This window comes from Gigantopelta aegis, chromosome 5, assembly GCF_016097555.1.
Source record: "Gigantopelta aegis isolate Gae_Host chromosome 5, Gae_host_genome, whole genome shotgun sequence".
Taxonomy (NCBI): domain Eukaryota; kingdom Metazoa; phylum Mollusca; class Gastropoda; order Neomphalida; family Peltospiridae; genus Gigantopelta; species Gigantopelta aegis.
In genome coordinates this window covers 40,365,382-40,390,960 of record NC_054703.1, presented here as the reverse complement: position 1 = coordinate 40,390,960, position 25,579 = coordinate 40,365,382, and the positions used below count along the sequence as shown (strand labels likewise).

At 38.7% G+C, this 25,579-nt stretch overlaps 2 protein-coding genes across 3 annotated transcripts; one reads left to right on the top strand and one right to left on the bottom strand.

The window, feature by feature from the left end:
- The first annotated feature begins 1,859 nt into the window (after nucleotides 1–1,859).
- Nucleotides 1,860–4,813, top strand: LOC121373791. The gene has a single exon (XM_041500554.1). The coding sequence runs from the start codon at nucleotides 2,131–2,133 to the stop codon at nucleotides 4,606–4,608; it is 2,478 nt and encodes an 825-aa protein (XP_041356488.1). The 5' UTR covers nucleotides 1,860–2,130; the 3' UTR covers nucleotides 4,609–4,813.
- On the bottom strand, nucleotides 4,627–25,489 carry LOC121373792 (guanosine-3',5'-bis(diphosphate) 3'-pyrophosphohydrolase MESH1-like). 2 transcript variants are annotated; one of them, XM_041500556.1, is made up of 5 exons: nucleotides 25,441–25,489; nucleotides 23,686–23,817; nucleotides 19,985–20,040; nucleotides 13,153–13,234; nucleotides 4,627–12,930 (listed from the first exon to the last, which is right to left on the bottom strand). In XM_041500556.1, the coding sequence occupies exons 2-5, from the start codon at nucleotides 23,807–23,809 to the stop codon at nucleotides 12,644–12,646; spliced, it is 549 nt and encodes a 182-aa protein (XP_041356490.1). In that variant the 5' UTR covers nucleotides 23,810–23,817; nucleotides 25,441–25,489; the 3' UTR covers nucleotides 4,627–12,643. The 2 variants fall into 2 exon arrangements, with proteins under 2 accessions (XP_041356490.1, XP_041356489.1); XM_041500555.1 differs by lacking the exon at nucleotides 25,441–25,489 and having other exon boundaries at nucleotides 23,686–23,899.
- Between the last annotated feature and the right edge of the window lie 90 nt (nucleotides 25,490–25,579).

Genomic DNA, 25,579 nt, shown 5'->3' with positions numbered 1-25,579 from the left:
ACGCTCACCCCCCCCCCCCCCACCCCCAATGTTAGTCTTTTTAAGCTCCATCTCCATCTTTAGGTGACATATCTGATTTTTACTATTATTTAGTAAAATTGTATTAAAGGTAGGGTCAACTCAAACAAGAGCCTTATGTGTTGCAAAGATGCATACCCGGACCACCAACACATACTGACACTTTAAGAAATGAAAACTGCGTAATTTTAGAGTTAATAAAAAAACATGATTATTCCTGCTAACTGGGGGCAGCCATTTTGTTTCGTTTTTGTGACGACCAGTGGTATAGCTTGGGGCGAAGTGACGTCAGCTCCATCCATCACAGTGTAAACAAACGCTCTAATTTACGACAAGGCGCTTCGCTTTCATCAACCTGACTTGTAAAACAACATAAATGACTTGATAGTATAATAAATTATTTAACTAAATTTATTTCAATTTGCATCAATATAACAAAATGGAGTTATAGTATTTTTCTTTCTTAAAAAATCCAAAGAAAAAATGCATATTATTAGGCCTATTGGTAGGGTACATTCAAGCAAAAACGACCACTCACGATACCCAAGTGATACTTTTCTTTTCTTTGGGACGACATAATTGGTCAGTTTTGTGATTTTAGATGGGAAAGTCTACTTAATCAAGGGTTTTACAGAATTACTTACAGTAATAAAGCAGGAAGGCTGATAAGTCCATTACGATTTGAGGGATATCCGTGCGGTTATCACACAATACCCTGTGATCTTAATAAAAGAGGCACGTCTTTTTAGTGTCTGGGGACCGTCTAAATATACACCTGCCAATTAAGAACCACAGGTACAGGCCACAGAAAGAAAAGACCAATTAACCAAGAAAACACTCCGATTATTTTTTCAGTACATGGATTAATTTATGTACAAAACATAATGCAGTTATTTCAACACTTTGACAATGGAATATTGAAATATAATATATAATTGTTGCTGGCTTACTGGGATGGCTATTATTACAGAACATTGCGATGCATTTGCAATAATCAGGTATGTTTTGTTTCTTCATTTCGAAGACAATTCCTGACGTGACACGTTAGGTATTATGTAACCACCAGCTCGCCAGAGGGCGTATTCACTGGGATGGTACAAAATGGTTGCGCCCGTTATATATAATAGCTGTCACATTTAACCGCTTTATTGATTAACTATACGATTATACTTGTTGATAGTAAGCAATAATGTGCATTACATATCGTTGAATATGCATACCAGGCCAAATGCCTTAATTGTCCCCTCCTTTAAAGTAAAGTTCGGCTAGTGAATTTTTAAACATGGCTAATAAATGTTTGAAAGCAGTGATACTATGGCTAGTGGATGTTATAACAATTCTAATAGCCCTGTTGTGTTTAGAGAATAACTAACGAGCTACGAGGAATAGCGGATTATCTGTCCCGAGTGAATTAATGTTTTACAGCATTAATTCATGAGGGACAGATAATCCGTAATTCCTCGTAGTGAGTTGGTTATTCTCTTTATTACCCATTGTCAATCTTTAACGATTTTAAAAGTATATTTACATTCTCGCTGCTGTAACAACTAACAAGCTCTACCAGCCATAACAATATATTCATACGCACCATTACCGGTGCACACCCAACAGTATCTACCAAAGAATAGTTCCAAAAAACCCCAGTCAAAATAATAAAATAAAAACATTTTTAAACATTTGTACATATATTTTGAATTTTAATTCCGTAAATGTTCGTATCATAAAAAAATATTTGAAGTTCGTAGTAATAGTTTGACCGATGAATGGAATCATGAATGAACAAAAAGTAGTCCCGGCAGTATGTAATTGCCAATCAAATCTTGTCTTTTTAAAGCCAGCCAATCAGTGGTTGTAGAAGCAATCTGCACACTGTGCAGAGATCGAAAAAATATTACCCAGTATATTTGATCCCATATGGGTAATAATTCTATATAAATATGGGTAATAATTCTATATAAACAGAGATGCCAACCATTCCGGATTTTGCGGAATTATCCCGAATTTTAGGTTGAAATTACGCATTACGAATCGAGACAAAAAAATTCCGGAAAAAAACCCCGAAATTGGTATTGAAACTTTTGTGGGAACATTTTACACATACACCGGCAGAAAATGGATCTTTACACGGGGGGTTTAGTAAACAGTTACACCGGTGGAAAAATGGCGTCTTGTTCAAAAAAGCCTCGTGTTTTACAGAAGTATAAACACGAGTACACTGAACTGTTTCCTGTTTTGAAACAGTCCAAAGTGAATGAATATCATATTTTCTGCGAGATTTGTAACACAGACTTTAATGTGTCCCATGGTGGTCGAGATGATTGCCGACGTCACGTAAATTCAAAAAAACATGTCGAATTTGCAAAAATCAAATCGTCAAACAAAACGGTGATACCATTTTTTAAGCAGTCATCCGACTTTCCGGTGATTCGAGCAGAATGTTATTTTGCTAGTTTTCTTATTGAACACAATGTTCCACTGACCTGTACCGATCACGTTGGACCGTTATTCAGAAAAATGTTTCCAGATTCAGCCATTGCTAGTAAATACGGTTGTGCCAGAACGAAAACTGCAAACATTATTCAAACCCTGGCTAGTGATTCGACATCAAGAATTGTTACACAAATGATAAGTGGACCATACTCCCTAGCTACTGATGGAAGCAATGATGCAGATTCTCAGTTGTATCCTATTGTTATTAGATACTTTGACGATAGTCTTGGCCATGTTGTGACGGTTTTGTTATCAGTACCATCTTGCACTGATGGGTGTACAGGTGAAAACATTTTTCATTTGGTTGACAATGAACTTTCTAAAAGAAGTATTCCGTGGGCAAACTGTGTAGCTTTTGGGTCAGATAATGCAAGTGTCATGACCGGCAGACACAAAGGTGTTATTGCTTTCATTCGTGAAAAGCAACCACATGTATTTTTACAAGGATGTCCCTGTCACCTGGTACATTTGGCTGCTGAAAAGGCATCTAAAGAATTGCCTGTGTCTGTTGACGACTTTCTTATTGATATATTCTACTATTTGGACAAGAGTGCCAAACGTTTGCAAGATCTGAAAGAATGTCAGTCCTTGTGTGACACTCCAGCCCACAAAATCTTGAAGCATGCTACTACTAGGTGGCTTTCCTTGGGAAAGTGTGTTGGACGTTTACTTGAGCAGTGGAGTGCACTTGAAAAATTTGTGAAAAGGCAATTTGAGAAACACCTGAAAAGGAGTTCTAAAATGAGTGGCAGTGCCACACGCAGTAATGTTCCATGTTCTAGGAGTTCTGTTGCAAAGCAGAAGTGTGGAATTAGTCAGTCTAATGACAGTTCAAAATGCAAGCAAAGCAGTGTGTCATCTGGCAAAAACAATAGTGTGTCAGTCCAGTCTAAAGATAGTTCTAGTAGTGGCAAGCAAAGCAGTGTCTCAGTACAGTCTAAAGGTAGTTCTAGCAGTGCCAAGCAAAGCAGTGTGTCAGTACAGTCTGAAGATAGTTCTAGTAGTGGCAAGCAAAGCAGTGGGTCGGTCCAGTCTAAAGGTAGTTCTAGTAGTGGCAAGCAAAGCAGTGTGTCAGTACAGTCTAAAGATAGTTCTAGTAGTAGCAAGCTCAGCAGTCTGTCTGGCAAATCCAAAAGTGAATCACAATTTAGATTGAGTAATATATCAAGGCTGGAAAGGTTACACATCTTTTTCAGTGACCCTCTGACAAAACTCTACTGTTTTTTTATGAATGATGCCATCCCCATTTTTGACAAGATTAATATCTTGCTTCAAAGGAATGAACCATGTATCCACATTTTAAGAAGAGAACTGTTGTCATTACTGACTGACATTTATGTTAGGTTTGTGACACCAAATGCTGTTGCTTCCTGCAAGGATGTACTTCATTTAGAGCATAATGACAAGAGAAACCAAAGAGACAATTCAGAAGTGTTTATTGGACGAGAGGCTAGACAATATTTGCGCACGTTGGAAGAAGCAGATGCAGTTAGCAAAGGAGAGATTGATATATTCTTCGAGTCTGTCAGAAGATTTTATTCGGCAGCATGTACTTACATAGTCAGCAAATGTCCACTTGACAGTGAGCTTCTGCTGTGTGCTGAAGTTGCTGATGTTAGTCTCAGGAAAACTGAGCAGTTTTCCTCAGTTGAGTATTTTGTCAACAAGTTCCCCAGTTTACTTGGTGGCAGAAAAATGGATGATTTAGAAATGGAGTTTTTACACTACCAAGTGGACACATTCTCCACTGAGGTTACTCACAATAATGTCACTGACAGTTTAGAGAGAATTGATACCATTTGGAATAACATAGGACATCTGACAAGTGCTGATGGTAATCCTAAATACGGTTTACTGACAAATGTTATGAAACAAATTTTGGTTATTCCACATAGTAATGCTGACAGTGAGAGAATTTTTAGCACAGTTAGAAAAAACAGAACTGAGTTCCGACCAAACTTGTCTGATGAGCAGTTGTCAGCTTTGCTAGTACAGAAGTTCAGCATGCTTGCTGCAGATGTTCTTTGCCACGAATTAAGTTTTACTGATGATTTGCTGAAGAAGGCCAAGTCAGCAACATATCAGTCATTGAAGAAGTAAAGCCGCCATAACCAGCAGTCATGCCAGAAACATGTTTATTTCACTGTAAATAAAGGTACTATACTTTAAAAAAATGTTCAGTTGTCATCTCAGGATTTAGTTCACATGTAGTGATAAAGAATGTAAAGATTCCTGAAAATACTATCATATTCCTGAAAATGGCTTTTAAGATTCCTGAAAACCGTTTCGACATGTTGGCATCTCTGTATAAATATGGGCCAATTGTTCAGTGCATAGTTAATTTTAACCCTGAGCTAGCTCAATACAGTCAAACTTCGATAACTCGATCTTAAAGGGGATGAGGAAATAGTTCGCAGGCATGTGATTTGGTATTTTTTTTAAAAGCTGAAAATGTTCTATCATACAAAAGTGCAGTGATTTCTCTGACTGGTAATATCTACATCTCTTTTTTTATATACATCGAAAAAAAAAAAAAACTGAAATGCTACAGCTAAAAGTTATATTCATATTTTGGGGGGTTCAGTATATTATAAACACATATTGCTATATCACATTTTTCTTGTTTAGAAATTTATCAAGAGCATTCGTCATATTAATTTATGTCTTTTAAAATTCACTTAGTTGGATGAAAAACAAAACAGTTGTAAACATTACTGGAAATATAAATATTCTCATCAGATTTTTCTCTTTAAGCAGTTGATCAAGAGCTGCCTCCATATTAATTTAGGTCTTTTAAACATTCACTCTGATGGCCTGGCACTGAGCTGCTTGAATGAGAAATATCCCAGTGAGCCAATCAATGGGGATCGATTCTAGACTGATAGCGCATCAAGTGAATATTTTACCACTGGTCTACGTCCCTCCCTGGATATATCCTAATGAGCCAATCGATGGGGATCAATTCTAGACTGATAGCGCATCAAGTGAATATTTTACCACTGTCGTCCCTCCCTGGATATATCCTAATGAGCCAATCGATGGGGATCAATTCTAGACTGATAGCGCATCAAGTGAATATTTTACCACTGTCGTCCCTCCCTGGATATATCCTAATGAGCCAATCGATGGGGATCAATTCTAGACTGATAGCGCATCAAGTGAATATTTTACCACTGGTCTACGTCCCTCCCTGGATATATCCTAATGAGCCAATCGATGGGGATCAATTCTAGACTGATAGCGCATCAAGTGAATATTTTACCACTGTCGTCCCTCCCTGGATATATCCTAATGAGCCAATCGATGGGGATCAATTCTAGACTGATAGCGCATCAAGTGAATATTTTACCACTGTCGTCCCTCCCTGGATATATCCTAATGAGCCAATCGATGGGGATCGATTCTAGACTGATAGCGCATCAAGTGAATATTTTACCACTGTCGTCCCTCCCTGGATATATCCTAATGAGCCAATCGATGGGGATCGATTCTAGACTGATAGCGCATCAAGTGAATATTTTACCACTGTCGTCCCTCCCTGGATATATCCTAATGAGCCAATCGATGGGGATCAATTCTAGACTGATAGCGCATCAAGTGAATATTTTACCACTGTCGTCCCTCCCTGGATATATCCTAATGAGCCAATCGATGGGGATCAATTCTAGACTGATAGCGCATCAAGTGAATATTTTACCACTGGTCTACGTCCTGGAAATATCCTAATGAGCCAATCGATGGGGATCAATTCTAGACTGATAGCGCATCAAGTGAATATTTTACCACTGGTTTACGTCCTGGAAATATCCTAATGAGCCAATCGATGGGGATCAATTCTAGACTGATAGCGCATCAAGTGAATATTTTACCACTGGTTTACGTCCTGGAAATATCCTAATGAGCCAATCGATGGGGATCAATTCTAGACTGATAGCGCATCAAGTGAATATTTTACCACTGGTTTACGTCCTGGAAATATCCTAATGAGCCAATCGATGGGGATCAATTCTAGACTGATAGCGCATCAAGTGAATATTTTACCACTGGTTTACGTCCTGGAAATATCCTAATGAGCCAATCGATGGGGATCAATTCTAGACTGATAGCGCATCAAGTGAATATTTTACCACTGGTTTACGTCCTGGAAATATCCTAATGAGCCAATCGATGGGGATCAATTCTAGACTGATAGCGCATCAAGTGAATATTTTACCACTGTCGTCCCTCCCTGGATATATCCTAATGAGCCAATCGATGGGGATCAATTCTAGACTGATAGCGCATCAAGTGAATATTTTACCACTGTCGTCCCTCCCTGGATATATCCTAATGAGCCAATCGATGGGGATCAATTCTAGACTGATAGCGCATCAAGTGAATATTTTACCACTGTCGTCCCTCCCTGGATATATCCTAATGAGCCAATCGATGGGGATCAATTCTAGACTGATAGCGCATCAAGTGAATATTTTACCACTGGTCTACGTCCCTCCCTGGATATATCCTAATGAGCCAATCGATGGGGATCAATTCTAGACTGATAGCGCATCAAGTGAATATTTTACCACTGGTTTACGTCCTGGAAATATCCTAATGAGCCAATCGATGGGGATCAATTCTAGACTGATAGCGCATCAAGTGAATATTTTACCACTGTCGTCCCTCCCTGGATATATCCTAATGAGCCAATCGATGGGGATCAATTCTAGACTGATAGCGCATCAAGTGAATATTTTACCACTGTCGTCCCTCCCTGGATATATCCTAATGAGCCAATCGATGGGGATCAATTCTAGACTGATAGCGCATCAAGTGAATATTTTACCACTGTGTTACGTCCCTCCCTGGATATATCCTAATGAGCCAATCGATGGGGATCGATTCTAGACTGATAGCGCATCAAGTGAATATTTTACCACTGTCGTCCCTCCCTGGATATATCCTAATGAGCCAATCGATGGGGATCAATTCTAGACTGATAGCGCATCAAGTGAATATTTTACCACTGTCGTCCCTCCCTGGATATATCCTAATGAGCCAATCGATGGGGATCAATTCTAGACTGATAGCGCATCAAGTGAATATTTTACCACTGTCGTCCCTCCCTGGATATATCCTAATGAGCCAATCGATGGGGATCAATTCTAGACTGATAGCGCATCAAGTGAATATTTTACCACTGGTCTACGTCCCTCCCTGGATATATCCTAATGAGCCAATCGATGGGGATCAATTCTAGACTGATAGCGCATCAAGTGAATATTTTACCACTGGTTTACGTCCTGGAAATATCCTAATGAGCCAATCGATGGGGATCAATTCTAGACTGATAGCGCATCAAGTGAATATTTTACCACTGTCGTCCCTCCCTGGATATATCCTAATGAGCCAATCGATGGGGATCAATTCTAGACTGATAGCGCATCAAGTGAATATTTTACCACTGTCGTCCCTCCCTGGATATATCCTAATGAGCCAATCGATGGGGATCAATTCTAGACTGATAGCGCATCAAGTGAATATTTTACCACTGTGTTACGTCCCTCCCTGGATATATCCTAATGAGCCAATCGATGGGGATCGATTCTAGACTGATAGCGCATCAAGTGAATATTTTACCACTGTCGTCCCTCCCTGGATATATCCTAATGAGCCAATCGATGGGGATCGATTCTAGACTGATAGCGCATCAAGTGAATATTTTACCACTGTGTTACGTCCCTCCCTGGATATATCCTAATGAGCCAATCGATGGGGATCGATTCTAGACTGATAGCGCATCAAGTGAATATTTTACCACTGTCGTCCCTCCCTGGATATATCCTAATGAGCCAATCGATGGGGATCAATTCTAGACTGATAGCGCATCAAGTGAATATTTTACCACTGTCGTCCCTCCCTGGATATATCCTAATGAGCCAATCGATGGGGATCGATTCTAGACTGATAGCGCATCAAGTGAATATTTTACCACTGTCGTCCCTCCCTGGATATATCCTAATGAGCCAATCGATGGGGATCGATTCTAGACTGATAGCGCATCAAGTGAATATTTTACCACTGTGTTACGTCCCTCCCTGGATATATCCTAATGAGCCAATCGATGGGGATCGATTCTAGACTGATAGCGCATCAAGTGAATATTTTACCACTGTCGTCCCTCCCTGGATATATCCTAATGAGCCAATCGATGGGGATCAATTCTAGACTGATAGCGCATCAAGTGAATATTTTACCACTGTCGTCCCTCCCTGGATATATCCTAATGAGCCAATCGATGGGGATCGATTCTAGACTGATAGCGCATCAAGTGAATATTTTACCACTGTCGTCCCTCCCTGGATATATCCTAATGAGCCAATCGATGGGGATCAATTCTAGACTGATAGCGCATCAAGTGAATATTTTACCACTGGTCTACGTCCCTCCCTGGATATATCCTAATGAGCCAATCGATGGGGATCAATTCTAGACTGATAGCGCATCAAGTGAATATTTTACCACTGTGTTACGTCCCTCCCTGGATATATCCTAATGAGCCAATCGATGGGGATCGATTCTAGACTGATAGCGCATCAAGTGAATATTTTACCACTGTCGTCCCTCCCTGGATATATCCTAATGAGCCAATCGATGGGGATCAATTCTAGACTGATAGCGCATCAAGTGAATATTTTACCACTGTCGTCCCTCCCTGGATATATCCTAATGAGCCAATCGATGGGGATCGATTCTAGACTGATAGCGCATCAAGTGAATATTTTACCACTGTCGTCCCTCCCTGGATATATCCTAATGAGCCAATCGATGGGGATCAATTCTAGACTGATAGCGCATCAAGTGAATATTTTACCACTGGTCTACGTCCCTCCCTGGATATATCCTAATGAGCCAATCGATGGGGATCAATTCTAGACTGATAGCGCATCAAGTGAATATTTTACCACTGTGTTACGTCCCTCCCTGGATATATCCTAATGAGCCAATCGATGGGGATCAATTCTAGACTGATAGCGCATCAAGTGAATATTTTACCACTGTCGTCCCTCCCTGGATATATCCTAATGAGCCAATCGATGGGGATCAATTCTAGACTGATAGCGCATCAAGTGAATATTTTACCACTGTCGTCCCTCCCTGGATATATCCTAATGAGCCAATCGATGGGGATCGATTCTAGACTGATAGCGCATCAAGTGAATATTTTACCACTGTCGTCCCTCCCTGGATATATCCTAATGAGCCAATCGATGGGGATCGATTCTAGACTGATAGCGCATCAAGTGAATATTTTACCACTGTGTTACGTCCCTCCCTGGATATATCCTAATGAGCCAATCGATGGGGATCAATTCTAGACTGATAGCGCATCAAGTGAATATTTTACCACTGTGTTACGTCCCTCCCTGGATATATCCTAATGAGCCAATCGATGGGGATCAATTCTAGACTGATAGCGCATCAAGTGAATATTTTACCACTGTGTTACGTCCCTCCCTGGATATATCCTAATGAGCCAATCGATGGGGATCAATTCTAGACTGATAGCGCATCAAGTGAATATTTTACCACTGTCGTCCCTCCCTGGATATATCCTAATGAGCCAATCGATGGGGATCAATTCTAGACTGATAGCGCATCAAGTGAATATTTTACCACTGTCGTCCCTCCCTGGATATATCCTAATGAGCCAATCGATGGGGATCGATTCTAGACTGATAGCGCATCAAGTGAATATTTTACCACTGTGTTACGTCCCTCCCTGGATATATCCTAATGAGCCAATCGATGGGGATCAATTCTAGACTGATAGCGCATCAAGTGAATATTTTACCACTGTGTTACGTCCCTCCCTGGATATATCCTAATGAGCCAATCGATGGGGATCAATTCTAGACTGATAGCGCATCAAGTGAATATTTTACCACTGTCGTCCCTCCCTGGATATATCCTAATGAGCCAATCGATGGGGATCAATTCTAGACTGATAGCGCATCAAGTGAATATTTTACCACTGTCGTCCCTCCCTGGATATATCCTAATGAGCCAATCGATGGGGATCGATTCTAGACTGATAGCGCATCAAGTGAATATTTTACCACTGTCGTCCCTCCCTGGATATATCCTAATGAGCCAATCGATGGGGATCAATTCTAGACTGATAGCGCATCAAGTGAATATTTTACCACTGTCGTCCCTCCCTGGATATATCCTAATGAGCCAATCGATGGGGATCAATTCTAGACTGATAGCGCATCAAGTGAATATTTTACCACTGGGTTACGTCCCTCCCTGGATATATCCTAATGAGCCAATCGATGGGGATCAATTCTAGACTGATAGCGCATCAAGTGAATATTTTACCACTGTCGTCCCTCCCTGGATATATCCTAATGAGCCAATCGATGGGGATCAATTCTAGACTGATAGCGCATCAAGTGAATATTTTACCACTGTCGTCCCTCCCTGGATATATCCTAATGAGCCAATCGATGGGGATCGATTCTAGACTGATAGCGCATCAAGTGAATATTTTACCACTGTCGTCCCTCCCTGGATATATCCTAATGAGCCAATCGATGGGGATCGATTCTAGACTGATAGCGCATCAAGTGAATATTTTACCACTGTGTTACGTCCCTCCCTGGATATATCCTAATGAGCCAATCGATGGGGATCAATTCTAGACTGATAGCGCATCAAGTGAATATTTTACCACTGGTCTACGTCCCTCCCTGGATATATCCTAATGAGCCAATCGATGGGGATCGATTCTAGACTGATAGCGCATCAAGTGAATATTTTACCACTGTCGTCCCTCCCTGGATATATCCTAATGAGCCAATCGATGGGGATCAATTCTAGACTGATAGCGCATCAAGTGAATATTTTACCACTGGTCTACGTCCCTCCCTGGATATATCCTAATGAGCCAATCGATGGGGATCGATTCTAGACTGATAGCGCATCAAGTGAATATTTTACCACTGTGTTACGTCCCTCCCTGGATATATCCTAATGAGCCAATCGATGGGGATCAATTCTAGACTGATAGCGCATCAAGTGAATATTTTACCACTGTCGTCCCTCCCTGGATATATCCTAATGAGCCAATCGATGGGGATCGATTCTAGACTGATAGCGCATCAAGTGAATATTTTACCACTGTCGTCCCTCCCTGGATATATCCTAATGAGCCAATCGATGGGGATCGATTCTAGACTGATAGCGCATCAAGTGAATATTTTACCACTGTGTTACGTCCCTCCCTGGATATATCCTAATGAGCCAATCGATGGGGATCAATTCTAGACTGATAGCGCATCAAGTGAATATTTTACCACTGGTCTACGTCCCTCCCTGGATATATCCTAATGAGCCAATCGATGGGGATCGATTCTAGACTGATAGCGCATCAAGTGAATATTTTACCACTGTCGTCCCTCCCTGGATATATCCTAATGAGCCAATCGATGGGGATCAATTCTAGACTGATAGCGCATCAAGTGAATATTTTACCACTGGTCTACGTCCCTCCCTGGATATATCCTAATGAGCCAATCGATGGGGATCGATTCTAGACTGATAGCGCATCAAGTGAATATTTTACCACTGTGTTACGTCCGTCCCTGGATATATCCTAATGAGCCAATCGATGGGGATCAATTCTAGACTGATAGCGCATCAAGTGAATATTTTACCACTGGGATACGTCCGTCCCTGGAAATATAAAGTTTAACACAGATTCTCATATCACATTTTTTTCTTTCAGCAGTTCATCAAGATTATTTTATATATTAATTCATGTCTCTTAAAATTCATTCAGTCTGAAGGAAAACAAAACAATTGTAAATATTACTAGAAATATGGAGAAAACTTGGTGCACTACATTACAGGAATGCCAACTAAACGAGGTGAGTGATATAAATTAAGATCGATTATGGGTAATAAATAGGATATTAAACTCGCTACTATTTCGAATCATGTTTATGTCCCTCGTGAAATAATTTTCATTGTCACTCGCTAAAACCCATGACAACTGAAAATTATTTCACTCGGGACATAAACATTATACAAAATGGAAGCTTGTTTAATATCCTATAAGTATTACTGGAAATATTGCAAAAACAGATTGTCATACGACATTTTTCTCTTTAAGCAATCCATCAAGGGCGTCTTCCATGTGTTTGTTTGTTCCTCGGAGTCCATCTATAACTTTAGCCGACCACTCGAAGTACTCGTGAACTCGTGATTCCGACCACCCTACAGGTGCCCCACGCTTGAGGTCTCTTAGGTTGTACAACTTGTCTGCGAGTTTCACGAGTTTGGCCTTGTGACTGGCATGTGGAGCGTGCAGGATTTGCTGTTGTTTACGCTCCAGTTTCGGAAGACTTTTGTCATCGGTTACTTCAGATACAAGACCTGAAGAGAGCAGGAAAGGAAATGATTGTTTGTTTAATAAGACCTCAGCACATTTTAGACAGAAGAGGGAAAGAGAGAGAGAGAGAGAGAGAGAGAGAGAGAGAGAGGGAGGGGGGAGCGAGAGGGGGAGAGAGAGAGAGGGGAAAGAGATAGAGAGATGGAGAAAGAGAGAGAGAGGGAGGGTGGAAGGGAGGGAGGGTGGAATTAAAATTACAGTAATACCTTTAACTTCGTCACCAAATTCTCGACCAATTTCTTCAATGGTCGTGTGGGTATCCTCAACTGTATCATGAAGTAAAGCGGCCTGCAACCAAACAGCATTGTAGGTTTACTCGATTGTCAAAAACAAATTCATTGGTCGGCTGTTGACAAATACAGCCAATAGACAAATGACTTAGTAATAGTACAAAATTGAAGATAACACCGAGTTCAGGTTAAAATGAAGAATGCAGAATAATAAACTCGGTTTAATAAACTTGGGATTCAAAAATATAGATAATTTAAAATATATTCAGAAATGGTTACTTCCCAAAAATAAAATAATAGCGAATTTGGAAAAAATTCCAGATATTTGGCATTAATTCCTGAATTTCAGGTAGGGGTTAAAAATTCTGGATTTTTCGGAAAATTCCAGAAAGTTGGGTTGCCCTGCTTTGATATACCGTATATCTTCACCTATAAGTCGAATTTTTTTCACCCAAAAATTATTTTATAACTTGGGGGGTCGACTTATAAGAGGGTAAAAAATATTCACCAAAAAATATTACTGTTTTGGGGATTATTTTACAAGTTTTATTGTTGAAGTATGCCATGTATTTATATACTCAAATATGTTAATTTGACACATTTATTTTTTATAACCTTTTTGGGGGGGCATTAGAACTGTTTTGGTAAATGCGAAAAGGCGTGCGATCTCACTCACATGCCAAGACAAGTCCACTTAGTTAAATTAACAGTCATCACTAATAGCAAAAATGTAAACAATACTAACTACCTGTTGCTTGAGTTTATTTTGAAATCTGGTCACTGGCATTAATGGTTATTCAAACAATGTTTTGTCGGTGATTAATTTCATGAATACTAGTATTACTGAGCTTTCCCTTAAAATAGACTGATCTCTGCAGTTCACTAGAGCAATAGGGACACACATCATTTGGTACAAATACCAGTGTACTTTCCAGAGTTATCCTCCTTACGTGTATTAATATGGCGGCAAAACGTGATACTTTCAGTTTTATCGTAGTGATCTGTTGTCAGTGTTTATAAATAAAGTTGTTGTCTGTGCAAAAAACCATCAGTACAGTACGATACAGTAACAGTCAAACAGCTTTCACTCTCTACTAAGGGAATATTTCGTTTTGATGCTATGTAATAATGATAGTTTGATTGGAATAGTCTGATTATATTGCGATGTAGCCTACAAAACGTGAAAACCGAAGTTTGTAAAATAATTTTTTTTTGTTCAAATATTGTACATTATTGTTCTCATGTGCTGAAAATAAGAAATACTTCAATATTTATAAGTTGTTTTTCATGGGTCGACTTATAAACGGGTCAATAAAAAAAATACGTTTTCAGGGCTTGAAATTAGGGACTCGACTTATAGCCGAGATCGACTTACAGGCGAAGATATACGGTACCAGTCGTGGTGCACTGGTTGGTGAGTCATGGCACACTGATTGGGGAGTCGTGGCGCACTGGTGAGTCGTGGCACACTGGTTGGTGATGATGATAAACCCAATCAGGTAATAGGAGAGCGCTCTACCACTGGGCTAAATCCGATTTACATCAACCATTCAATTTTGGATTATGACTGGTTAGAATTCTGGGAATAAGTCAGGAGTATAGAAATGAAAAATATTTCATTAGTCCGCCAAACCAGAACCAAATAATGACAAAAATATTAAGGACGCTTGGTAAGTGATCAATATCACGTAGCAAAAGAAAACAAGACCCAAACCTTGACTGACAAATCTTGAAATACTCTGGTAAATACTACGTTTTTCACATTTCTTTTATATAGATTTACAAAATTCAACTGACATCCCGAAAGTGTTTAACAGAACAATCTATTCAGAACACACCACGGATTCAATGTACAAACAAAATATGTATGTAACAAATTAAATTAGTCAGTCAGAAAAAGACAGATCACCTGTCGGAATGGTAGTTGCATTTTTTAACTTATCCGTCAAAATTTTTACTCACATTTGCTGACCAGGCGAGCACTTTCTGCACCCCTGAAGACAACAAGAGTTAGGAGAATAGCGAAAAATGGAGCAAGAGAAAGTGAAATCAAATGAGGAAAAAAAATGAGACAGGACTTAGCATGCTGAGAATGAAAAAACCAGATGTTAAAGAAAGATTATGTAACTTCAACATAAAACAAATTGAGGGGAGGGATTATATTACTCTCCTAACATATACCGGGGGTATATAAATTTTGGAGATACTGATATCATATAAATTCACACAACGGGAGAAGATCTGTCAAACTTGCAGATTCTGTCGAAGACTCCCAGTATTTGATAAGTCTCCTGAACTCCTGCCCGGGAGGACGTTTCTCACGGAATTTCTTTCTTATTTCATTTTTCTTCTTTTTTCCCCCCATAGCATCAAAAATATTCAAGCTACCACTGAGTTTAGGCAAAATAGCACATCTAACTTGTAAAACGTCTCCACACTAGACTACACAATGCATTTAACACATGACATTGTATTCTTTTCATCTCCACACTAGACTACACAATGCATTTAACACATGACATTGTACTCTTTTCATCTCCACACTAGACTACACAATGCATTTAACACATGACATTGTATTCTTTTCATCTCCACACTAGACTACACAATGCATTTAACACATGACATTGTATTCTTTTCATCTCCACACTAGACTACACAATGCATTTAACACACGACATTGTACTCTTTTCATCTCCACACTAGACTACACAATGCATTTAACACGACATTGTACTCTTTTCATCTCCACACTAGACTACACAATGCATTTAACACACGACATTGTACTCTTTTCATCTCCACACTAGACTACACAATGCATTTAACACACAACATTGTACTCTTTTCATCTCCACACTAGACTACACAATGCATTTAACACACGACATTGTACTCTTTTCATCTCCACACTAGACTACACAATGCATTTAACACGACATTGTACTCTTTTCATCTCCACACTAGACTACACAATGCATTTAACACACGACATTGTACTCTTTTCATCTCCACACTAGACTACACAATGCATTTAACACGACATTGTACTCTTTTCATCTCCACACTAGACTACACAATGCATTTAACACGACATTGTACTCTTTTCATCTCCACACTAGACTACACAATGCATTTAACACACGACATTGTACTCTTTTTCATCTCCACACTAGACTACACAATGCATTTAACACATGACATTGTATTCTTTTCATCTCCACACTAGACTACACAATGCATTTAATACGACATTATACTCTTTTCATCTACACACTAGACTACACAATGCATTTAACACACGACATTGTACTCTTTTCATCTCCACACTAGACTACACAATGCATTTAACACATGACATTGTACTCTTTTCATCTACACACTAGACTACACAATGCATTTAACACAACATTGTACTCTTTTCATCTCCACACTAGACTACACAATGCATTTAACACGACATTGTACTCTTTTCATCTCCACACTAGACTACACAATGCATTTAACACACGACATTGTACTCTTTTTCATCTCCACACTAGACTACACAATGCATTTAACACATGACATTGTATTCTTTTCATCTTCACACTAGACTACACAATGCATTTAACACACGACATTGTACTCTTTTCATCTCCACACTAGACTACACAATGCATTTAACATGACATTGTATTCTTTTCATCTCCACACTAGACTACACAATGCATTTAATACATTATACTCTTTTCATCTACACACTAGACTACACAATGCATTTAACACAACATTGTACTCTTTTCATCTCCACACTAGACTACACAATGCATTTAACACACGACATTGTACTCTTTTCATCTCCACACTAGACTACACAATGCATTTAACACACGACATTGTACTCTTTTCATCTCCACACTAGACTACACAATGCATTTAACACACGACATTGTACTCTTTTCATCTCCACACTAGACTACACAATGCATTTAACACGACATTGTACTCTTTTCATCTCCACACTAGACTACACAATGCATTTAACACATGACATTGTACTCTTTTCATCTCCACACTAGACTACACAATGCATTTAACACACGACATTGTACTCTTTTCATCTCCACACTAGACTACACAATGCATTTAACACACGACATTGTACTCTTTTCATCTCCACACTAGACTACACAATGCATTTAACACATGACATTGTATTCTTTTCATCTCCACACTAGACTACACAATGCATTTAACACATGACATTGTATTCTTTTCATCTCCACACTAGACTACACAATGCATTTAACACGACATTGATTCTTTTCATCTCCACACTACACAATGCATTTAATACGACATTATACTCTTTTCATCTACACACTAGACTACACAATGCATTTAACACAACATTGTACTCTTTTCATCTCCACACTAGACTACACAATGCATTTAACACACGACATTGTACTCTTTTCATCTCCACACTAGACTACACAATGCATTTAACACACGACATTGTACTCTTTTCATCTCCACACTAGACTACACAATGCATTTAACACACGACATTGTACTCTTTTCATCTCCACACTAGACTACACAATGCATTTAACACACACATTTTACTCTTTTCATCTCCACACTAGACTACACAATGCATTTAACACGACATTGTACTCTTTTCATCTCCACACTAGACTACACATTGTACTTGTACTCTTTCATCTCCACACTAGACTACAACACAATGCATTTAACATGACATTGTACTCTTTTCATCTCCACACTAGACTACACAATGCATTTAACACACGTACTCATTGTACTCTTTTCATCTCCACACTAGACTACACAATGCATTTAACACACGACATTGTACTCTTTTCATCTCCACACTAGACTACACAATGCATTTAACACACGACATTGTACTCTTTTCATCTCCACACTAGACTACACAATGCATTTAACACACGACATTGTACTCTTTTCATCTCCACACTAGACTACACAATGCATTTAACACACGACATTGTACTCTTTTCATCTCCACACTAGACTACACAATGCATTTAACACGACATTGTACTCTTTTCATCTCCACACTAGACTACACAATGCATTTAACACACGACATTGTACTCTTTTTCATCTCCACACTAGACTACACAATGTATTTAACACATGACATTGTATTCTTTTCATCTCCACACTAGACTACACAATGCATTTAATACGACATTATACTCTTTTCATCTCCACACTAGACTACACAATGCATTTAACACACGACATTGTACTCTTTTCATCTCCACACTAGACTACACAATGCATTTAACACACGACATTGTACTCTTTTCATCTCCACACTAGACTACACAATGCATTTAACACACGACATTGTACTCTTTTCATCTCCACACTAGACTACACAATGCATTTAACACGACATTGTACTCATTTCATCTCCACACTAGACTACACAATGCATTTAACACACAACATTGTACTCTTTTCATCTCCACACTAGACTACACAATGCATTTAACACGACATTGTACTCTTTTCATCTCCACACTAGACTACACAATGCATTTAACACACGACATTGTACTCTTTTCATCTCCACACTAGACTACACAATGCATTTAACACACGACATTGTACTCTTTTCATCTCCACACTAGACTACACAATGCATTTAACACACGACATTGTACTCTTTTCATCTCCACACTAGACTACACAATGCATTTAACACACGACATTGTATTCTTTTCATCTCCACTGACTGAAGACTTTGAGTCTCGCACAGTGAACACACAAGTGATACATGTCAAAACTGTAATCACATGTCAAGGCAAGTGACAAATAGTCTAAAGAGAGAAAACTGTAATCACATGTCAAGGCAAGTGACAAATAGTCTAAAGAGAGGAAACTGTAATCACATGTCAAGGCAAGTGACAAATAGTCTAAAGAGAGGAAACCCGCTATAATTTCCCATTAGTAGCAAGGGATCTTTTATATGCACCATCCCACAGACAGGATAGCACATACCATGGTCTTTATGGTGCATTGGCTGGAAAGAGAAATAGCCCAATGGGTCCACTGATAGGGATTGATCCTAGATCGACCGCGCATCAAGCGATGCTTTACCACTGGGCTACCTCCCACCCTGACATAAGGTTAACAAAAGAAAGAGAAATAGGCTAGTGGGTCCACTGATAGGGATTGATCCTAGATCGACCACGCATCAAGCCATGCTTTACCACTGGGCTACCTCCCACCCTGACATAAGGTTAACAAAAGAAAGAAATGTTTTATTTAACGACGCACTCAACACATTTTAGTTACAGTTATATGGCATCAGACATATCGTTAAGGACCACACAGATATTGAGATAGGAAACACGCTGTCACCACTTAATGGGCTACTCTTTTCGATTAGCAGCAAGGGATCTTTTATATGCACCATCCCACAGACAGGATAGGACATACCACGGCCTTTGATGTACCAGTCGTGGTGCACTGGCTGGAGCAAGAAATAGCTCAATAGGCCCACCGATGGGGATTGATCCCACACCGACCACGCATCAAGTGAACGCTTCACCACCGATGGGGATTGATCCCACACCGACCACGCATCAAGTGAACGATTCACCACCGATGGGGATCAATCCCACACCGACCACACATCAAGTGAATGCTTCACCACCGATGGGGATTGATCCCACACTGACCACGCATCAAGTGAACACTTCACCACTGGGCTACCTCCCACTCCAGTATGAGGTTAACAAGACAAAAATGTCGAATCTCTCACTTGAATCACTGCAACGTCGGAAATCCCGGCTTCCTCTGTTAAAATGAAAGCAACACCTGAAAATAAATAACCAATTATATCGATGATGAAATTCCAACCAATTCCCAACATAAACAGTACTGAAAGCAGAATACAGACCTTGGTTTTTTTAAATTATAGGCGGGTGGAAAATCGCACACCTCAATATGCTAAGGCGAGTGGAAAATCGCACACCTCAATATGCACAAGGCGAGTGGAAAATCGCACACCTCAATATGCTAAGGCGAGTGAAAAATCACTCTCTAAAATAAATAAAATAGGCAGTCTAGCTCCTATTGGATTTTGACTGGTATGTCTACAAAATTGTTTATTAAACCAGTATTTCCCGATTTGTTCAACAAAGAGAAATACCAGTTTAACGACTGCATGGAAGCACTGCCATGTTTATAGTTAGTATTGTTTTAATAAAAGGATCTTCCTATCAGCTAAATGAGCAATGAAAACTTTTGATTTTTGTAACCAGTGGAAGTAAATATACAAATAAATATACCCATCTGTTTTACATGCGCTGCTTTTCACTCATCAGATTGAAATTACGTGCGCTGTTCGAGCGCAATCACACCCGTGCACCTTAAAAAGCAAGGTCTGAGAATATGTATAACCTATACCTCAGTTGGAGAGACGAGGACTGGGATGTGGAGGTGGACTGTAGCCATTGGGCTGTACGTCCCACCACTGTAGAATGACGAGATGACATTGGAAGTGTTTTTAAAACTCTAGCAATGTTTGTCTTTCATAGGAAATTATCAAACAGGGTGAGGCGGCAAAATTGGGAGATGTGTGCCGACAGTTACAAACTAATAGGGTGGTTTATGTAGTGTTACAAACTAATAGGGTAGTTTATGTAGAGCATTACAAACTAATAGGGTGGTTTATGTAGTGTTACAAACTAATAGGGTAGTTTATGTAGAGCATTACAAACTAATAGGGTGGTTTATGTAGCATTACAAACTAATAGGATAGTTTATGTAGAGCATTACAAACCAATAGGGTAGTTTATGTAGCACTACAAACCAATAGAGTGGTTTATGTAGGGTGTTACAAACCAATAGGGTGGTTTATGTAGGGTGTTACAAACCAATAGGGTGGTTTATGTAGAGTGTTACAAATCAATAGAGTGATATAGACAAGATGTATTACAAACCAATAGGGTGGTTTATGTAGGGTGTTACAAATCAATAGGGTGGTTTATGTAGGGTGTTACAAACCAATAGGGTGGTTTATGTAGGGTGTTACAAACCAATAGGGTGGTTTATGTAGGGTGTTACAAACCAATAGGGTGGTTTATGTAGTGTTACAAATCAATAGGGTGGTTTATATAGGGTGTTACAAATCAATAGAGTGATATAGACAAGATGTGTTACAAACCAATAGGGTGGTTTATGTAGGGTGTTACAAATTAATAGCTACAGTGATATAGATAAGATGTATTACAAACCAATAGGGTGGTTTATGTAGGGTGTTACAAATCAATAGAGTGATATAGACAAGATGTATTACAAATCAATAGGATGGTTTATGTAGGGTGTTACAAATCAATAGAGTGATATAGATAAGATGTATTACAAATCAATAGGGTGGTTTATGTAGGGTGTTACAAATCAATAGAGTGATATAGACAAGATGTATTACAAATCAATAGGAGTTTTTATGTAGGGTGTTACAAACCAATAGGGTGGTTTATGTAGGGTGTTACAAACCAATAGGGTGGTTTATGTAGGGTGTTACAAACCAATAGGGTGGTTTATGTAGGGTGTTACAAACCAATAGGGTGGTTATATAGGGTGTTACAAACCAATAGGGTGGTTTATGTAGGGTGTTACAAATCAACAGGGTGGTTTATGTAGTGTTACAAATCAAAAGGGTGGTTTATGTAGGGTGTTACAAATCAATAGAGTCATATAGACAAGATGTATTACAAATCAATAGGGTGGTTTATGTAGGGTGTTTCAAATCAATAGGGTGGTTTATGTAGGGTGTTACAAACCAATAGGGTGGTTTATGTAGGGCATTACAAATCAATAGGGTGGTTTATGTAGGGTGTTACAAACCAATAGGGTGGTTTATGTAGGGTGTTACAAACCAATAGGGTGGTTTATGTAGGGTGTTACAAACCAATAGGGTGGTTTATGTAGGGTGTTACAAATCAATAGGGTGGTTTATGTAGTGTTACAAATCAATAGGGTGGTTTATGTAGGGTGTTACAAATCAATAGGGTGGTATAGACAAGATGTATTACAAACCAATAGGGTGGTTTATGTACGGTGTTACAAATCAATAGGGTGGTTTATGTAGGGTGTTACAAACCAATAGGGTGGTTTATGTAGGGTGTTATAAATCAATAGTGATATAGACAAGATGTATTACAAACAAATAGGGTGGTTTATGTAGGGTGTTACAAATCAATAGAGTGATATAGACAAGATGTATTACAAACAAATAGGGTGGTTTATGTAGCATTACAAAGTAATAGGATAGTTTATGTAGAGCACTACAAACCAATAGGGTAGTTTATGTAGCGTTACAAACCAATAGAGGGTGTTACAAATCAATAGAGTGATATAGACAAGATGTGTTACAAATCAATAGGGTGGTTTATGTAGGGTGTTACAAATCAATAGGGTGGTTTATGTAGGGTGTTACAAACCAATAGGGTGGTTTATGTAGGGTGTTACAAACCAATAGGGTGGTTTATGTAGGGTGTTACAAATCAATAGGGTGATATAGATAAGATGTATTACAAACCAATAGGGTGGTTTATGTAGGGTGTTACAAATCAATAGGGTGGTTTATGTAGGGTGTTACAAATCAATAGGGTGGTTTATGTAGGGTGTTAAAAATCAATAGGGTGGTTTATGTAGGGTGTTACAAATCAATCAATAGAGTGATATAGATAAGATGTATTACAAACCAATAGGGTGGTTTATGTAGGGTGTTACAAATCAATAGAGTGGTTTATGTAGGGTGTTACAAATCAATAGGGTGGTTTATGTAGGGTGTTACAAACCAATAGGGTGGTTTATGTAGGGTGTTACAAATCAATAGTGATATAGATAAGATGTATTATAAACCAATAGGGTGGTTTATGTAGGGTGTTACAAACCAATAGGGTGGTTTATGTACGGTGTTACAAATCAATAGGGTGGTTTATGTAGGGTGTTACAAATCAATAGGGTGGTTTATGTAGGGTGTTACAAACCAATAGGGTGGTTTATGTAGGGTGTTACAAATCAATAGAGTGATATAGACAAGATGTATTACAAACCAATAGGGTGGTTTATGTACGGTGTTACAAACCAATAGGGTGGTTTATGTAGGGTGTTACAAATCAATAGGGTGGTTTATGTAGGGTGTTACAAACCAATAGGGTGGTTTATGTAGGGTGTTACAAACCAATAGCTAGAGTGATATAGACAAGATGTATTACAAACCAATAGGGTGGTTTATGTAGGGTGTTACAAACCAATAGGGTGGTTTATGTAGGGTGTTACAAATCAATAGGGTGGTTTATGTAGGGTGTTACAAACCAATAGGGTGGTTTATGTAGAGTGTTACAAATCAATAGAGTGATATAGACAGGATGTGTTACAAACCAATAGGGTGGTTATGTAGGGTGTTACAAACCAATAGCTAGAGTGATATAGATAAGATGTATTACAAACCAATAGGGTGGTTTATGTAGGGTGTAGACTCGGAATCTTTTCTCCTTTGACCTTTGTGTTTCCTAGCTGCAAAATCAGTACATCGGATAATATCCTGGATGACACGGCTACCTTCAGAAGCCATGTTTGAAACTGAAAGTGAAAGTAGAAAATAAATATGTTTGTGGCACTTGAAGGGGTCATTCAACAATAATCTAAAGTTCTAGGAGGAAGGTAAAGTTAGATGATGAATTTAACAGTGCTCTAATCAGATGTCTTACCAGTATTTATCATAGATGATGAATTTAACAGTGCTTTAATCAGATGTCTTACCAGTATTTATCATAAATTAGCCAAGATTGGTGAGGAATTCTTTTAATATATCTCCTAGTAAAATGTTGTTGTTTTAATTGGTGGAGGAAGGAGCGAGTGGATGCAACACCATCCAAGTTAAACTTTGTTTCATTTAATGACACCATTAGAGCACCCTGATTAATCAGGGAATCTAGATTATGGTAGAGCCTCATTTCAATGAATTTTATTTTAATCTGGCAAAAAAGGTTTAGAGGACAGTCAAGCTAACGAGGCACCAGTATAGAGGTGGATTTGGGTGGGGTCGAAGACCCACCTGCAAAAAATATTTCCCTTTTTTAATGTATATATATTCCAGTGGAGCATGAACAGACCTCTGAAAGGTTCACTCATCCAATCTAGACACACCCTGCATTATTTCAAGCACACCAACTCATTGGAAGGTAGTGCAGGGCGCACATTCAATTCAGTACTTTTCTTAATGTACACGATGAGTTGCTTCAGTCTATTTAGCAAATTTAAAATGGCAATGAAAGTTTGAAGGTTGTTGTTGGAAGATTTATTTTGTTAATTATGACACAAGTACTTCAATCGGGATTTAGTATGGTAGGTTATACATTTTTGGTTTGTGTGTCCATTTGTTGCACTATTTCGGTTGAGAAATGGTTGACAAATGAAGAGTTAAGGCGCAAAACGCGATATAAACCATTTTCTTTCTAGTTTTTAGTTACTAGTAAAGCCATTATTATATGTCAGTAAAGGCTAATCGTAGGCCTGCTGATTTTCTGCAAAACATGATTGGTCCTTATGAAATTGTATTCGGTAAATCCCGTTTTTTTAAATCAAAACGCGATATACGCCAGTTAAAAAAATCACTTTTACTGAAAATGAAAAATTGATATATCGCGTTTTGCACCTAAACTCTTCACATGGTGCCACAAGTTTTGAACACCAGCTATATATACATATTATGTCATATATAAATATACATCGGGTAATGTAACAATTTTCGGACATAAAAAGAAAAACACTTTCTTTTTACGTCCGTTCAGACTAATTGGAAGGCATATTGATGAAAAAATTACATGATTGGATTAGGCTCAAGAAACATGGTGTCAATTTACATTTTACTTGGGACTTAATACAACATTCTAAAACTGTAATTTACACATCTTCAGTTAATGATGAATGTCTCTTACATCATTTACAATGTGACTGTTATAAACTTGTTCACATTTATTAGCACTTGGTTAAGCTTTCGATACAAAGACGAGTCTATTTTTATAACCTCCACAACACCCACCAACCCCCATTCCCCCCCATCATTTTCAACTGCGGGGGAAATGAAAAGCATACGACATTCTTTATTGGTGTCTGTCGTTTGGCATACATCGATAACTAATTTGTTTGAAACACTAATTTCTTAACATCAATCTGAAACATTAAAAACTGAAATAACGTAACAAAATTTCCCGCCAACGTGTTTTCTATATAAACCAGACAAAATTGCAAAAGAAAAATGATTACACTGGTTTCCAAATAATTTGCTACGCAGCGATACATGATGCACGCTTTTGCAGTTGCAGGCGTTGAGTATCAGTTG